Source organism: Stomoxys calcitrans, chromosome 1, assembly GCF_963082655.1.
Source record: "Stomoxys calcitrans chromosome 1, idStoCalc2.1, whole genome shotgun sequence".
In the NCBI taxonomy this organism is placed as follows: Eukaryota; Metazoa; Arthropoda; class Insecta; order Diptera; family Muscidae; genus Stomoxys; species Stomoxys calcitrans.
The window spans coordinates 204,427,767-204,447,024 of record NC_081552.1 but is presented as its reverse complement, the minus strand read 5'-3'; the positions used below and the strand labels follow the sequence as shown (position 1 = coordinate 204,447,024).

The 19,258-nt window shown below is 39.8% G+C and overlaps 1 protein-coding gene across 1 annotated transcript in view; it reads left to right on the top strand.

The window, feature by feature from the left end:
* LOC106092845 (DNA-directed RNA polymerase II subunit RPB9) overlaps positions 1-18,814 on the top strand; it is a 48,746-nt gene extending 29,932 nt beyond the window's left edge. Inside the window, exon 3 of the mRNA XM_013259773.2 lies at positions 18,210-18,814. Coding sequence (XP_013115227.1) covers positions 18,259-18,648 — 390 coding nt within the window. The 5' untranslated portion in view covers positions 18,210-18,258 and the 3' untranslated portion in view covers positions 18,649-18,814. The remainder of the gene's footprint in view (positions 1-18,209) is intronic.
* The last annotated feature ends 444 nt before the right edge of the window (positions 18,815-19,258 follow it).

Here is a 19,258-nt window from a genome sequence, read left to right as displayed (position 1 = left end):
AGGGTCCGCTTCCCCTTCTGAACCAAATTACATGGATCTCATTTTTAATGTCATATTCGTCTACTCCCGAATTTCTTTCATTTGAATTTCATATTGGCATGATCATCCAAAATTTAATATCATATTCGTACTCTGCTCTCCTGTACTTTTCATTTGACATTCATATTGTTCCCATCGGTCCACTTTTGATTTTGGGCGGTGCTTTTGAAACGCTTTGAAGTCGGGGTGGCCCCCGTGGTGTCACATTCGTATTTCAATCTCGAATACCTCTCATTTGAGACCCATAATTTCCCTAAAGGTCAAATTTTAATTTTGAGCGCTTCTCGTTTCCCGTTCTCTTCCCAAACTTCGTGCCACCTGGAAAGCAATAGTTACCAGGTGATACTAGTGCCAGGGTTTCATCCACTCAATCCCGACTTCCCAAATCGTCTCTAATGCCCCAGTGCTTCTCAATACAGAATCGGTATTTTGAACTGTCCAACTCAAAGCATTGAGCGTCGCCATAAAGCCCATCATTTCGTTTGCGGCCATCGTAGTGACACAAATCTACATCCAAAATACTGAACATTCATCCGACAGTCTCAGACGAGTGCGAGTGTGAGCGAATCGAGATGTTCAGGAGCCGGAATGAAGTCTGAATATTCTTCCAAAGAATAAAATGTCAAACCGTTGACTTTGGTACAGGCAAATACTCCTGCAGAGGCAAAGAAGGAAATCTGGTAACAGATACAGATAGTGTGGTAAGGATATCCAAATAACACTTTTCCCAGCTGCTGGTATCCGATGATGGTGGCCATGAGTATACCACAGAACCAATCCCTGATGATGGTATAGTATATATACCAGCTAGTCCGAACGAGGTCCACGTAGCAGACACCCGGCTGAAAAACAATAAGGCAGCAGGAGCCGACGGGTTGCCGGCTGAACTGTTTAAGACGAAGGCGACACGCAAATGAGGCGTATGCATCAGTTAGTCTGCACAATCTGGCTAGAGGAAAGCTTAGCCCATGATTGGAACCTCAGCATACTACGTTCCGTACACAAGAAAGGGGACAAAACAGTATGTGCCATCTACAGCTGAAAAAGTCTCCACCCTATCGCATGCGAAATACTATCGAGACTAGACTCAAAAATTAAAAAAAATTACTGGGCCCCATCAGTGCGGCAGTGGACCAAATCCTGAAAAAGACCAGAGAACAACGAATCAACAACTATCATCTTTTGGTTGACTACAAAGCCATCTTCGACAGATCTATACGTTCATAGGTATTTTAAGCCATGTCTGAGTTTGGTATCTCTGCAAAACTATTATGACTTTTAAGGATAATGCTTGCTAATACACGTTCCTCAGTAAGAATAGGAAATAACTTCTACAAACAAGTTAATACCAAACAAGGTTTCGGAACCTGTTGGAGCATTCCGATTCAAGTTTTAAGAATAATGATAAGCGCCCACCGAGTACGAACGGTGTTCGGCGGGGCGAAGTTTTTTCCACGACAACTATGGCATGGTACCTCATAATTAGGAGTGTACAACCACCGCTGAAAATTTTTCTGAAATTCCTGCCAGGATTCCAAACCAGGCGTTCATCATCTCTGACGGACATGCTAATCTCTACTCAACGGCGGCCTCCAGAATGAGAGAAGTAATTTGTAAAAACTTTGAATAAAGATCATGGCTTCCATATTCAAAATCTGTTTTGCCCTTAAAAAAAATAAACCGAGCATGGCCCATAACTGCCTTATAGATCGATACGCCGGTTTAGGGTCTCATTTATTATTATTGGATTTGGTAGCCAATGACATCAGAAAGAGTGAGTTGTTTTAAACCTCCTAACATCCGACTCTAATTTGGTTCAGATCGTATCATATTTAGATATAACTCTCATATAGACCGATCAGCTGACTTAGGGTCTTAAGAACATAAAAGCCGGAATTATTATCCAATTTCGCTGAAATTTGAAATAGTGAGTTGATTAAAGCCTCCCGATATCCGATTTGAATATGGTTCAGATCAGTCTTTATTCAGATATAGCTGCCATATAGACCGATCCGCCGATTGAGGGTCTTAAGAGCATAAAAGCCGGAATTATTATCCGATTTCGCTAAAATCTAAAAAACTGAGTTGTTTTACGCCTCCCGACATCACACTTAAATATGGTTCAGATCGGACTATATTAAGATATAGACCGATCCGCCGATTTAGGGTCTTAAGCCCATAAAAGCCGGAATTATTATCCGATTTCGCTGAAATTTTAAATACTGAGTTGTTTTACGCCTCCCGACATCACACTTAAATATGGTTCAGATCGGACTATATTAAGATATAGACCGATCCGCCGATTTAGGGTCTTTAGCCCATAAAAGCCGGAATTGTTATCCGATTTCGCTGAAATTTTAAACACTGAGTTGATTAAAGCCTCCCGATATCCGACTCACATATGGGTCAGATCGGTCTTTATTCAGATATAGCCGCTATATATACCGATCTGTCGATTAAGGGTCTTAAGCCCATAAAAGCTGAATTAATTACCCGATTTCGCTGGAAATGGACACAGTGACGTATATTAAGCCTCCCGTTATTCGATCAACATATGATGCATATCAGACTTTATTTAGATATACCTGCCATATATCCATTGTGGTGGGTATCCAAAGTGCGTCACGGCCGAGCTTAACACTTGTTTCTTATTCGTAGGATTTTAGCAATGATAGATGATTGTCCAATTATTATTTGTTTGATAAATTCTTTGTCCCCTTTGACATGGTCCAAATTTGAAAATCACTGATACTCGTATTTAACTCTAAAATAACTTTCACTAGAATCCTATATTATCCCGTTTGGTATACTGGTATACATGTCCGTATTGGGCATATTTTTATGTGGGGGGGGGGGGGGGGTATTGATTCAAATTTTTATATAATTTTCGCTTTTTTTTCCAAATACCTCTCGTATGAGTCTTATCTTATTCCGTTCGGTGTACATGTTCATTTCGTGCAAAATGAACATGTACACCGCCAGGAAATAAATAGATCCCAAACTTTTATATAATTTTCTACTCTCAGGTAACTTTCGTTTGAATCCCATATTGACCCCATTGGCCTACATGTTCATTTGGGGCTGATTTTTGGGATAGGCCGGCCCGCTTAGAACTTGACCCCAAATTTTTATACAAGTTTTGTATTCTAATTCCAATTACCTTTTATTTGATACCCATATTCCCCCAATCAGTAAACATGTAATTTTTTGGCGGTTTTTGGGGGGGGGGGGGGTGGGGCAAGCCCCCCGGTACGTGAGGTCGACGTTGTTATGACATATTCGTACTCTACAATTAAATACCTTTCATTTAATACCCATATTATCCCAATCGGTGAATATGTTCGTTTGAGTGGGTCTTGGGGTAGGGCGTCCCCCCAAAGTTGAATACCAATTTTATGTTTTTGGGTTACCATAAAGTGGCATACAAAATTTCACTTTAATCGATGCCCCCATCTCAGAGATCTGGCGTTTTCGATAATTGAATTTAGGGGGAGGGTCCGCCCCCCTCGCGAATATCACTAAATGAAGTACCCTAATTTATCGGGGGGCTACACTCTACCATGAAAATCGGTTCAGCCGTTTTTAAGTAGTCTATTCGGAACAAACAAATAAACCAAGGGCAACACTTTTATTATACCAATCACCGTAGGATAGGAGTACACTTATCTAATCATTCTATTTGTAACTCTTTGAAATATTCATCTAAGATCCCATAAAGTATATAAATTCTTGATCGCATCGACGTTCTGATTCGATCTAGGCATAACCGTCCGCCCGTCCGTCTGTCGAAATCACGATAACGGTCGAACGCGTAAAGCTAGCCGCTTGAAATTTTGCACAGATATTTAATATTGATGTAGGTCGTTGGGGATTGCAACTGGGCCATATCGGTTCTGATTTATATATAGCCCCCATATAAACCGATCTCCCGATTTGACTTCTTGAGCCCTTACAAGCCGCACTTTTTGTCCGATTTGGCTGAAATTTTGCACGTAATCTTCTGTTATGACTTCCAACAACTGTGCTAAGTACGGTCCAAATCGGTCAAGAACCTGATATAGTTCCCACATAAACCGTTCTCCCGATTTGACTTCTTGACCCCCTATAAGCCGCAATTTTTGCCTGATTTAGCAGAAATTTTGCATGTGGTGTTCCTTTATAACTTCCAACAACTGTGCCAAATACAGTCTGAAAGGTCTATAATCTGAAATAGCTCCCATATAAACCGATCTCCCGATTTAACTTATTGAGGCCTTAGGTTAGGTAAGGTTAAGTTTAAGTGGCAGTCTGCCATCAGACTCACTTAGACGTTTTCTTCAATTGTTTTCAGAGGAAAGAGATGCCTTCTAGTTCCTACCGTTAAACCATCCAGATCGATTAAAAAGGCCAATAACTTGCCAATGTTCACATCCGCTAAATCAGGCAGGTTCTCAAAGATATGAGGACCTAAAGTGGTGCTCCTTCTTACCGCTAGTGCGGGACACACACACAGAAGGTGTTCTATAGTCTCTTCTTCTTCGATGTCTCTACAGCTTCTGCAAAAGTCGTTGCTGGCAACCTTCAGTCTGTCAGCATGTTTTCCGATTAGACAGTGAACTGTCATGACGGACACAATGACTGAGACGTCTGTTCTAGCCAAGGACAGCAAAACAGTAGACCTCTTCAAGTCTAGATTAGGCCACATAGTTTTGGAATACTCATAGCCCCCTCTTTGTGACCATCTATCATTCATTGTCCTTCGGGCCTGGTCCTGAAAACTTAGCTTACATGTCGCTAGAGGCATACCCACAGATTCCAGTGTACCTGGAATGTGTAGGGTAGTTCCTAGTCTCGCTCATACTCATACGCTTTACAATTCCCTGTGATATCTTTGTGGCCCGGCACCCAGTGCAGGTGAATTTTGAACTGTTCAGCCATCTCGTTGAGAGATCTGCGACAGTCAAGGGCGTTTTTTGTGTTCAGAAATACATTCTCCAGGGATTTAATGGCTGCCTGGCTGTCTGAGAAGATATTTATGCCAATTTTCGGGAAAACTTTTCGATATGACCAGTTCTAGATCTTTAGAGTTCGACTCAAAGCTCACCTGGTCGTTTAATTTGGAACCATCCGTATAGAAGTCTATGTAACTTCTGTTACCACAGATATCGTAGTTCCAATCGGTTCTATTTGGAATAGTGGTTCAGTAATTTTTATCATACAGCTGCTCAGTTTGGGTGTAATCCACACTGCCTAGAACGGATATTGTATCAAGGATAACATAGCCGCCACATAACCAATCAGAAAACTCCCTTAACCTCACGGCAGTGTTCGCTGCAATTTGGGTAGCCACAATGTCCAGAGGCATAAGATGTAGCATTAAATTCAGTGCATCAGATGATGTCGTCCTCAGTGCGGCTGAGATGCACAAACAAGCCATCCTTTGGATCCGGTTAAATATTGAGCAGTAGGTGGACTTTTGAAGCGCCGTCCACCAGACCACAACACCATATAGCATTATAGTTCTGATAACTGTGCATTATAGGTCTGATAACTGTGCATTATAGGTCTGATACCAATGCATGACACGCGGTCTTAACCCCCGACTTTTGCCAATGGTTCTCTGGCAAGTTTTCTATGCCATCACACATCACTGTGTGTATCACTGTACACATCATCTTGCTATGACCACAAAATTATAGGAATAAAAAAAAACATAAATGTGAAAATGCTTGAAAAAAAAAAAGAAAACAGAACAACAACTACAAAAAAAACGACACAATTATCTGTTGTTATTCCAAAGAAACAGAAAACATTTTTTCCTTGTCCCCATGGTTAAATAGCTGAAAAATTGTTTAAGTATGAAAAGAAACACTCATCAAATGTCAGTTTTGTGACAGTTTGATGTCATATGGACAGGTTGGTCTTCGTGTTTTTCTATCGTGTCATAAATTATTATGAAACAAAAGAAATATTCAAATACTTGAGCCAGCCACAATGCGCCCCTTCAGCAGGAGGGCCAACCGCAGTGATGAAACAGACCATGATGCATGATGGTCTGTTCCATGGAGAATGGCTATGGATGTGCATGGGTCGCCGGTCGGCAGAATAGAAGGCATCATCACTCATGCCATTCTTCTGGGGCGAGAGTGCATGTGGTTTTCACATGTTAGCTGAGGTGAGCTGAGTTGAGGTAAGCGAGCTACATGGCCCTTAACCACTACTGTCGTCGTTCCAATAACAAGGTGTACGTACCACCATCACCACCACCAACCAATCCCACATGCCAATCCATTTCATGACAAATGTCACTACTGTTGATCTTTGGAATTTAATAGAAGGCTGCTTGGTTGGCTTTTTCCAAGAATGGCAAATTAAGCTTAGGTTGATGTTTTTTCCCCCGCTTTTGTGCGACTTTAAGGTTCAAGGTGGTCTTTACTAAGTGCTGCTCTCTAGAGATGGCACTCATGTTTGATGTATTGTTTTTACTTACTTCTTCGCATGTTGTCCAACTGTTTAAAAAGGGATTAGTCCTTTTTTAAGGAACAAATTTGTACTTTGTGCTAGATGATCTATGTCACTATAATTGATTTAAGTCTTAAGCAAAACAAATTAGAAATGTATGAACTGTAAGAGTTTAGTGCTTCCCAAACATACCATTGTGGAACAAATTAGAGGGAAATTAACTCCTCACATTATCAATTTACTCAAATTTAAGCTCAATGATAAGGGGAGCTCCTGTTTTATGCCGAGTCCGATCAGCGTGTCACTGAAAAGCTGCATGCCGACCTATGCACCACGGTGGCGTTTAATGAACCCCAGTCCACGGTTCACAAATGACAACCTTATTGCAAATTTCCCAAAATGTGACGAACATATATATTAGAGCTATTGGGTTGCCCAAAAAGTAATTGCGGATTTTTTAAAAGAAAGTAAATGCATTTTTGAAAAACTTAGAATGAACTTTAATCAAATATACTTTTTTGACACTTTTTTTCTAAAGCAAGCTAAAAGTAACATCTGATAACTGACAGAAGAAATAATGCAATTACAGAGTCACAAGCTGTGAAAAAATTTGTCAACGCCGACTATATGAAAAATCCGCAATTACTTTTTGGGCATCCCAATATTACTAATTCTAAGCCGATTTCAAGCAAACTTCTCCGATAACGTGGTACTCGTCGAAAAAAGCTTTGTGGAAAATTTTGGCAAGATTGATTAAAGACTGTGCTTGTAGTGGCTCTAAAAGTGAAAATCGGGCGATATACATATATGACAGCTATAAGTAAATCTGGGCCGATTTCTATGAAATTCAGCAGTATTGTCGAAAGCCAAAAGAAAATCCTTCCTGCCAAATTTCGAGAGAATCGGTTAACAAATGAGCACTTTATTGCAATATTTCTCAAAATCGGATGAATATATATATGGGAGCTATATCTAAATCTGAACCGATTTCCACTAAACTTCACAGATATTGTGGAAGTCGTCGAGGAAAGCGTTGTGCAAAGTTTTGGGAAGTTTCGTCAATAAATGCGCTAGCAGTGGCTCCAAGAGTCAAAATCGGGCGATATATATATGTGAGGGCTATATCTAAATCTAAACCAATTTCTACAAATTTCTCCAATAATGTCGAGATTCAGAAGAAAATCCTTCCTTCCGAAATTCGAGAGAATCGGTTATTAAATGACCATTTTATCGCACTATTACTGCAAATCGGACGAACATATATATGGGAGCTATATCTAAATCTGAACCGATTTCGACTAAACTTTACAGATATTGTGGAAGTTGACGAGGAAAGCGTTGTGCAAAGTTTTGGGAAGATTCGTCAATAAATGCGCTTGCAGTGGCTCCAATAGTCAAAATCGGGTGATATATATATATGAGAGTTGTATGCAAACCTGAACCGATTTCTACAAAATTCTCCAATAATATCGAGATTCAGAATAAAATCCTTCCTGCCGAAATTCGAGGTAATCGGTTATTAAATAACCATTTTATCGCATTATTACTGCAAATCGGACGAATATATATATGGGAGCTATATCCAAATCTGAACCGATTTCCACTAAACTTTGCAGATATTGTGGAAGTCGTCGAGGAAAGCGTTGTGCAAAGTTTTGGTAAGATTCGTCAATAAATGCGCTTGCAGTGGCTCCAAGAGTCAAAATCGGGCGATATATATATATGAAAGTTATATCTAAATCTGAACCGATTTCTACGAAATTCACCTGTAATGTCGAGAATCACAAGAAAATACTCCTTGCCAAATTTCGAGAGAATCGGTTATTAAATTACCATTTTATCGCACTATTACTGCAAATCGGACGAACATATATATGGGAGCTATATCTAAATCTGAACCGATTTCGACTAAACTTTGCAGATATTTTGGAAGTCGTCGAGGAAAGCGTTGTGCAAAGTTTTGGTAAGATTCGTCAATAAATGCGCTTGCAGTGGCTCCAAGAGTCAAAATCGGGTGATATATATATATGAGAGTTGTATGTAAATCTGAACCGATTTCTACGAAATTCACCTGTATTGTCGAGAGTCACAAGAAAATCCTCCTTGCCAAATTTCAAGAGAATTGGTTAACAAATGACCATATTATTGCAGTATTACTGCAAATCGGTCGAACATATATATGGGAGCTATATCCAAATCTGAATCGATTTTTTCCAATTTAAATAGGCTTCGTCTCTAGGCCGAAAAACATACCCATGCCAAATTTGAAGACGATCGGATGATAATTGAGACCTGTAGTTTGCACCCAATTTAACATGGACAGACGGACAGAAAGACAGACAGACGAACAGACGGTCAAACGGACATAGCTAAATCGAATTAGAAAGTGATTCTGAGTCAATCGTTATACTTATCAATGGGTCTATCTCTCTTCCTTTTGGATGTTACAAACTAATTCACTAAGTTATAACACCCTGTACCACAGTGGTGACAAATAATGCAACATCAATTAGAGGATAAAATGGTCACTTCTTTGAACACTTTGTTATTCCATAACCAAGTCGCTGTTTCAACTTCATCCAAAGTACCATATTTCTTAATTTCTGTGGAAGTTCAAAATTTCCCTAGAAAATATTAATATGGGCTTAAAAAAAAAAATTAAAGTTTTGGGTGGAAAAGAGCTAAAAATGTCCGATCTTTTCAGTAATTACAGTATATTATATAACAACTAGCTGGACAGGACCCGATCCTTTGCTCCTCCTTTCACTCCCTTATTTTATCTGAGCCCTATGCTGGCACAATCAGGAAATAAGTCCTGTTTGGGGGTGCTGGTACGGCCTTTCAAATATTTCGCCCCAATGTGTATATCCTAGTGGTACTCTACTTCTAAATACCTCTCATTTGAGCCTTGTATTGCTATGGTCGGTAAATATGTCCGGTATGGGGGTATTTTTGGGGTGAGGTGGACGCCCATATATCAGATTCGTGCTCTTGTCTCAAATACCTTCCGTTTGAGCCCTATATTGTCATTATTGGTATATCTTTCCATTTGGCGGAATTTGGAGGTGGGGCGCCCCCCTATGCCATGGACCGGCCTCCTTATGACCCCCATATGACACTCTTAATAAGGATATCAAACGTTTATTTTTGAGTTACTATAAACTATCCAGAATTCGCTTAAATCGCCCCTCTCCGAAATCTGGCGTTTTTGAAAATAGGTTAAGGGGAGCGTCCGCCCATTAAAATTTTGATATTGGATCTAGCTCATTCTCTTGGTTTTGGTGGTGGATTGGAGAAGCCAAACCCTGTGCCTCCAAAGTGTATATCAGATTCATACTCTACTCCCAAAAAAAACTCATTTGAGCTACATATTGATATAGTCGGCATATATGTGTGGTTTAGGGGGAGTGTATGAGGTTTATTGAGGCGTTTTTGAAAATAGGTTAAGGGGAGGGTCCGCCATTAAAGTTTGGATATTGGATCTACCTTATTCTCTTGGTTTTGTTGGTGGATTGGAGTAGCCAAACCCTGTGCCTCCAAAGTGTATATCAGATTCATACTCTTCTCCCAAAAAAGCTTGAGCTACATATTGATATAGTCGACATATATATGTGGTTCAGGGAGATTTTGTACGGTCATTCGTTCCTGATACACTTGGCCTTAAAGCAGATATAAGTTTGGAGCCCCATTTTGCCATAGTCCAAAAATATGTCCAGTTTGCGGGGTATGTAGGGTGGGAAATCCACCCAAGCACTTAGCCCCGAAAAAATATCAATGCTCTACTTTTTTATTTGAGCCCCAATTGTCATTGGGGAGTTTATGGGGTGAGACGGTTGCCAAACACTTGACCTCGAAATTGGATATCGAATTTGTGATCTACTATAAAATACCTATTAGGTTAGTTTTAAGTGGTAGTCTGCCATCAGATTCACTTAGACGTTTTCATCCATTTTAATACCACAAGAACACAAGAAGAATATGCCTTCTAGTTCCTACCGTTCAGATCATCCAGATCGCTTTAAAAAGTCCAATAACTTGGGAATGTTCCCATCCGCTAAATCAGATAGGTTCTCAAAGAAATGAGAACCTAAAGTGGATTCGTGGAACTCCTTTTTACTGCTAGTGCGGGACACACACACACACAAGGTGTTCTATTAATATCTTTTATTTGAGCCCCTTATTGCCATAGTAGGCAAACATGGCTGGTTTGAAGAGAGTTTAGGGGGCGGAGTTTGAAATAATATCAGCATTGCGCTAGAGAACGATTTTGTTTGAGCCCCATAATGTCAAGCATTTTTAAGGTGGCGATCAAGATATTCAGGACTAGGCATCTCGTTCAGATCCACACTAATTAATTTGTTTTGTATTAATTATCAACATTCAAAATCATATTTCAAAGCTACCACTTGTGACACCACATTTTTAAAGATCCACAGGTCCTCCTGTGTCTATCCCGATTTGAGGGCAAAAAGTGTACTCCACTCTGAAAGACCTTTTATTGCTGTCCTATTATATCCTGATAGGCCTTCATATATTATTTTTGATTCCTGTTTTTGGGTAGGTTGAGGGGGGGGGGGGGGGGGGGATTCCCGTGTCAGAGGGCAATCCCTTTCCTTTCATTTGAGTACAATATATTCTCGGTCGTCCTACATGACTGTTTGGTGATGATTTTATTGGGTGGAGAGAGTCGGTCCCCCCAACGCAAAGGCCCAAAAGACAATATATTTTAGTCCTTTACTGTCGATAGCTTCATGTCCTGCTGAACGGCAGGATCCAGATCCGTAGTCAACTCCCAAAGACCCTTTATTTGATATCCATTTTGTGACGTTGGATATTCATGCCCGTTTTGCTGGTTTTTGGGGTTGGTGAGACACCGTATACACCTTGAAAACTATACCATTCACTTGAGATCCATATTGACCCGATCGGTTTTGATTTTCGGCGGTACGTTTGGGGCGGTTTTGGGCTTGGGACGGCTCACTAGTTACTTGGATACAGTTTTTAATATCATATCCATATTCTACTCCCGAATACCTTTCATTTGAATCCCGCATTGTCCCGATTGGTCCAGTTTTGATTTTGGGGGGGTTTTGGGCCTGGGGTGGCTCCCTAATTACTTAAACCAAATTTTTCGTACAATTTGCGATATGAACCGAAGTCAAAACAAAAGACTTTGTGCCAAATTTAAGCCAAATCGTATTAGATTGCGCGCTCTAGAGGCTCATGAAGTCAAGATCCAACATCGGTTTATATGGCAGCTATATCAAAACATGGACCACTGTGGCCCATTTACAAACCCATCCGACCTACACCGATAGGAAGTATTTGTGCAAAATTTCAAGCGCCTAGTTCTACTCTTTCGAGCTCCTAGCTTTACTCCTTCGAAATGTGCTATCCATAGACAGATAGACAGACGGTCAGTTGGACAGACGGACGGACATGGCTAGCTGGACTTAAAATGTCATGGCGATCAAGAATATATATACTTTATGGGGTCCTAGACCAATATATCGACGTGTTACAAACGGAATGGCGAAGTCAGTATACCCCCATTATATTGGTGGAGGGTATAAAAACAGCAAAATTGAAGGCAATAGTCTACTATAATAATAATTTTTTTTATACCCACTACCATAGGATGGGTGGCCCCATAACGTATAAATATTTTGGATCGTCTCGACTTCCTGAGTCCCTCCAGCCATGTCCGTCCATCCGTCTGTTGAAATCACGATAGCCTTTGAACATGTACAGAAAGACGCTTGAAATTTTGCACCGATACTTCCTATTGATGTAGATCGTTGGGGTTGCAAATGGCCCATATCGGTTCAGATTTGTATTGTATATAGCTGCCATATAAACCGATCCCTCGATTTGATTTCTTCAGCCCCTTGATGCCTCAATTTTCATCCGAAGAGGATAACATTTGGAAAAAAGACTTGTGTTGCTACTTCCAACATGCGTGCCAAGTATGATCCGAATGGGTCTATAAACAGATATAGACCCCATATAAACCGATCTCCGGATTTGATTTTTTGTGTTATGATTTCCAACATCCATGCCAAGTAGGATCCGAATCGGTCTATAAACAGATATAGCCAACATATAAACTGATCCCTGGATTTGACTTCTTAAGCCCTGAGAAGACTCAATTTTCAACCGATGTGGCTGAAATTTGAAACAAAGACTTGAGTTATGACTTTCAACATCCACTTCAAGTATGATCCGACTCGTTGCATAAACAGATATATGAGTGCCAAGTTATATCCGAATCGGTCGATATGGTGATATAGGCCGTTATCCTGATATTTTGAGACAAAAATAATATTCTGATATCTTGGATACCCAAGATTCGGCCCGGGGCGAACTTAGCTCGTTTTTAGTTGTTTTATTCTAAACTAGCCAAACTGGTCTCTCTGCTCCGCTGCGCCTTCTTTAACTCTCTAATATCTTTTAACAGTGGGGACACTTCGCCCTGAATGTGGATTTCGAATTCGTGCCATTGTAGCATATGTCCGCCTATGACGCTGAATTGTCGTGATTGGTCTATATATCTATTTGGCGAGTTTTATGCGGCCCCCGAGGCACCAGACTACAACAATGGAAACCATTTTGTGTTTTTGGTGACGTTAGGTTAGGTCGGAAAAAGGATGCAGATATTAATCTGTCCCATGCCATTATAGACAAACACCTTAGCCAGTAATCGGCTTGTTGTGCGCTCTAAACACTACAAAGTAAACTCAAAGAAGAAAATTTTAATTTGTAGGAAATGCTCCAACGCCTCATCATTTTCCCTACATCATACACATGCTATCATTTGCCGCACCGATTTTGCGTAAGTGAGCTCGTAGTCTTATGTCCCGTTATGACACCAAAAGCTATACTGACCTCCTTCTTACTTCCTTTCAGTAATAGCCTCGTCCTCTCACGATCCGGATCACCTCATAAGATTTTCGCCGTCCTACCGACTGTTTCGCTGTTTCACAGTGTTACATGCGTTTTTCGCCCACGCGGTTAAATCGGACTGCGTCGATCCGAAAGGCTTCGGCTTCACCCAAATCGTCTGCCCTTTCATTCTCTCTTACTCCGTTATGGCCCAGCACTCAAACGATGCGGATTGTATCATCCTCAGAGAGGGTTTCAATCTCCTTCTTACACTCCTTGGTGACTGTAAGAATGCAAAAAAATTTCGAATGAATCGCATCACCAATCTCCGATATCTGGTGTTTCTAAAAATTAGGGTAATGAGAAGTGCTTTTTAGGGGAGCGATGGCAGCTCGGACATTTCAACTCAAATATAGATATAAAATGTGTGCAACACTTCCAAATCCCTTTAATTTGAGCCCCATATTACCATGGTCGGTAAACATGAACCTTTTGGAGGGTGTTTTGGGGCTGGGGCGGCCACCCATACTTTGCCCTGAAAATAGATATCAAATTCGTTCTTTACCCCCAAATACTTTTGATTTGAGCTCCAATTTGCAAAATTGCCATGCCGGATATGAAGTTCAGTTTAGGGGGTGACGCACTAAAGCACCCCCTTAACTAAACTTCATATCCCCCCAAACGCTTGGCTCCAAAATTGGATATCAAATTCGTTGTCTACTCTCAAATACCTCTCATATTGTCATAATGGGTCAAATTAACCTATTTGACGTATTTTTAGGAGAAAAAACACCACCTGGACTTGAACACAAATTTTAATGTCATATTGTAATCTACTCCAAAATACCTTTCATTTGAGTCTCATATAGCCCTGGTTGGGTAATATGCCCATTTGGGGGTATTAGGAGGTGGGGCCACCTGCCATAACTTGAACCAAATTTTTTATGCCATATTTGTAATCTAATGCCGAATACTTTTCATTTGAGTCCCATATGGATAGAAAAGCCCAATATATCTGTTTAGAGGAGTTTATGGGTTGGAGGTGCCCGCTGGGTACTTGGACCCAAATTTTTATACGATATTCGTTTTCTAGTCTCCAATACCTTTGATTTGATAACCATATTGTGCCCATGGGTCCACTTTTAGTTTTGGATGGCGTTGTTGGTGTAAGGGAGGGACTGCCCCCTCCGATATGTAACAATTATATAACCTATGTTTTCTTCCTGACAAACTTACACAATCTGTGACAATTTTAAGAAAATCGGTCCAGCCGTGTTTGATTCTACGGAACAAACCGAGTCCCATATAGTCATGATGAGTCATATGCCCATTTAAGGCCTTTTTGGAGGGTAGGGTGACGCCCTATATTTTAAACTGATTTTGTATGCCAGATTCGTTATCTACTCCCGAATACCTTTCATTGGAGGCCCATATTGACATGAACATCCAATATGTTTGTTTGGGGGAATTTTAGGATTGGAGCGGCCCGGCGGGTACTTAGACCCAAATTTTAATACCATATTCGTATTCTGTTTTCCAATACCTTTCATTTGATACCCATATTGTTCCGATCGGTCCACTTTGATTTTGGGTGGTGTTTTTGGGTAACGGGGGAGAACCCGCCCGCCCCTTTCCGAAATCAACAAATTATAAAGCCTATTTCTCCTTCCTGTCCATATTCGCAATCTACTCCCGAACACCTTTCATTTGAGTCCCATATTGTCAAAAACCCTATTTTAGAGTTTTTTGGGGTTGGGGCGGCCCCCTGTTACATGTACCCATTTTTATAGCCACCACCGTAGGATAGGGGGTATATTCATTTAGTCATTTCGTTTGCACCACACTGAAATATCAATTTCCGACCCTGCAAAAAATATATATTTCGGATCGTCTTAAAATTCTAAGACGATATAACGATGTCCATGTGTCTGGTCGTCTGTCCCTCCGTCTGTTGTAATCACTCTAGAGCCTTAAAAAATTGATATATTGAGCCTTGAACGAGCCAAATCGGACCATATTTTAATATAGCTGCTAATATAGACCAATTTTTGATAAAGGGTCTAATGCCCATTAAAACTTTATTTTTCATTCGATTTTGCTGAAATTTGAAACATTGAGTAGTTTAAAGCTTCCCGATAACTGACCCAAAAATGGTTTAGATCGGACTATATTTAGATATAGCTACCATATAGACCAATCTCCCGATAAAGGGTCTGAAGACCATAAAAGCTTTATATATTAACCGTTTTTGCTGAAATTTGAAAACATTGAGTAGTTTAAGGCCTCCCGACAACTGACCCAAATATGGTTTAGAACGGACTATATTTAGATATAGCCACCATATAGACCGATCTTCCGATAAAGGGTCTGAAGACCATAGAAGCTATATTTATTATCCGATTTCGCTGAAATTTGCAACAGTGAGTTATTTTAAGCCTCTCGACATCTGACCTAAATATGGTTTAGATCGGACTATATTTAGATATAGCTGCCATATTGACCGATCTCCCGATAAAGGGTCTGAAAACCATAAAATCTTTATTTATTACCCGATTTCACTGAAATTTGCAACAGTGAGTTATTTTAAGCCTCCCGACATCTGACCGAAATATGGATTAGATCGGTCCATATATAGATATAGCTGCCATATAGACCGATCTCCCGATAAAGGGTCTGAAGGCCATAAAAGCTTTATTTATTAAAATCTTTATTTATTACCCGATTTCGCTGAAATTTGTAACAGTAAGTTATTTAAAGCCTCTCGACATCTGACCCAAATATGGCTCAGATCGGACTATATTTAGATATAGCTGCCATATAGACCGATCTTCCGATAAAGAGTCTAATGCCCATAAAAACCATATTTTTCATCCGATTTTACTGAAATTTGAAACATTGAGTAGTTTAAGGCCTCCCGACAACTGACCCAAATATGGTTTAGAACGGACTATATTTAGATATAGCCACCATATAGACCGATCTTCCGATAAAGGGTCTGAAGACCATAGAAGCTATATTTATTATCCGATTTCGCTGAAATTTGCAACAGTGAGTTATTTTAAGCCTCTCGACATCTGACCTAAATATGGTTTAGATCGGACTATATTTAGATATAGCTGCCATATTGACCGATCTCCCGATAAAGGGTCTGAAGGCCATAAAAGCTTTATTTTTCATCCGATTTTGCTGAAATTTTAAACATTGAGTAGCTTAAGGCTTTCCGACAACTGACCCAAAAATGGTTTAGATCGGAATATATTTAGATATAGTCCGATCTAAACTACCATATAGACCGATCTCCCGATAAAGGGTCTGAAGGCCATAAAAGCTGTATTTATTACCCGATTACGCTGAAATTTCCAACAGTGAGTTATTTTAAGCCTCTCGATATCTGACCTGAATATGGATTAGATCGGACTATTTTTAGATATAGCTACCATATACACCGATCTCCCGATAAAGGGTCTGAAGACCATAAAAGCTTTATTTATTAACCCTTTCCGCTGAAATTTGCAACAGTGAGTTATTTTAAGCCTCCCGACATCTGACCGAAATATGGATTAGATCGGTCCATATATAGATATAGCTGCCATATAGACCGATCTCCCGATAAAGGGTCTGAAGGCCATAAAAGCTTTATTTTTTACCCGATTTCACTGAAATTTTAAATAGTGAGTAGTTTTAGGCCACCCGCCATCCGACCCAAATATGGTAAAGATCGGACTGTATTAAGATATAGCTATCATATAGACCGATACACCAGTTAAGGGTCTGAAGCTCATAAAAGCTTTCATTATTACCCGATTTTGTTGAAATTTGAAATACAAAATTCATCAGTGACTTTTATTTAGTAGACCACTCAATGGCCGTGCCGAATTTGGGTGCATAATTTATGTGGCAAAAGGGAGTTTACATATACTCCCGAGATGGTGGATATCCAAAGTTCGGCCCGGCCGAACTTAATGCCTTTTTACTTGTTTAATATGAAATTCGTACTCTACTCTTCAATACCTTTCATTTGAATCCCATATTATCCCGATCGTTTCACTTTTATTTTTGATTAGTACCTTTGTGGTATGGGGGAGGGTCCGCCCCCCCTTCCGATATTAAAAAATGTTCTATTAACAGCCGAGTGTGAATGGAATTCCGCCGAGGATAACCACCGAAAAAAGTTGCAGAAAAATCATATATGAATTGTGCTATCTAGTGGTCTAAATCAGAATAAACGACCTCTTTAGGCGGAAATAGTGAATGCGTTGGGAACACAGTTTCATATGCAAAATGTCTGTCAAATGAAATACTCGTAGAAGCTGCTTTTTCGGGGGCTAAGAAGATTTACTCAAGAAAACCATTTTGAAAGGAGGACTTATTCAAACAAGTTGAAAGTTCAAAGTTCGTAACAAGACATCACATTCAATATTACACTGAAACACACATAAGAATGTACTCTAGGGACCAGCAAGTCAAGTTGGAAGATGAGTTTCTAAAGAAGGAGAATTATGTTAGTGGATCTTGTTCGCTACGAATATAATAGCCACCGAATTAAATGAAAATTGAAGTCTCTACAAAGGCAAGAAGTGAATTGTATAAATTGTTAGCATTTGCAACATAACTTTACATTCAATATTGCAAACAAAATTGGGAAGAAAATGTGCACTCAAAAAGCCAAAAAAATTCAATAATTCATTAAGAAGCAAGTTTTCCGAATTCAAGACCGATACTCTCAAAAACTATCAAGAAGATTTAGTCATTATGGAAAGACAAATCAATGCCAGCGGAATCAGTTTACCATATTCACAACTATCATACAAATAAAATTGGCAATTATGTTCTTTTTTCAATTGCAGACCTTGGAGATCAACACTTTTTGACCTTAAACCCATACGCATTACAACAATGTCTTTGTCATTTGATGCTGCTGCCAGTGAAGGTCCCGGCTATGTTGGCATTCGTTTCTGTCAAGAGTGCAACAACATGTTGTACCCCAAAGAGGACAAGGAGGCCAAAGTTCTTATGTATGCCTGCCGCAATTGTGATTATCGCCAGGAAGCCGACTCCAATTGCATTTATGTGAACAAAATTATGCACGAAATCGATGAGTTGACTCACATCTGTCCTGATGTCATATCAGATCCAACACTGCCGCGCACTGAAGATCATGAGTGCCCCAAATGTGGACATCGCGAGTCAGTATTTTTCCAGGCCCAGACTCGACGTGCTGAAGAGGAAATGAGACTGTACTATGTGTGCACCAATCAGAATTGCACCCATCGCTGGACAGAATAAAGGAGCCGGGTAGCCGTGATTTACAAGTTTGCAGAATTTCTTTCCTTTAAATCTGTCAAGCTATTTGGAAAGCTACCTCATGCATATAAACCTTATTTTCCAGCTAATTACATTTCTTTTTATTTTCTTTTAAAATCAATAAATAAACACCTTTTGGACATTGAAAGAGCATCTGCGTTTTATTAATAAAAAAACGATTAAAAAGGCATTATGTTCGTCCGGGCCGAACTTTAGATAGCCACCACCTCGAGTATATATGTTAAGCCCCTTTCGTAACAATTCGGTGAAAATTAGATAACTTAAGCACTCAAATTCGGCACGGATATTGAGTGGTCTAATAAACTGTTCGATTTTGTAGAACAAAATATTGGTCTTTTTAGCAGCTATATCCAAATATAAACCGATCTGAACCATATTAAGGTCGGATATCGGGAGGCTCAATACAACTCACTACATCAAATTTCAACGAAATCGGGTAATAAATAAAGCTTCAATGGGCTTCAGCCCCTTTATAGGCAAATCGGTCTAAATGGCAGCTATATTTAAATATAGTCTGATTAGAACCATATTTGATTCGAATGTTGGGGGGCCTTAACCTACTCACTATCTT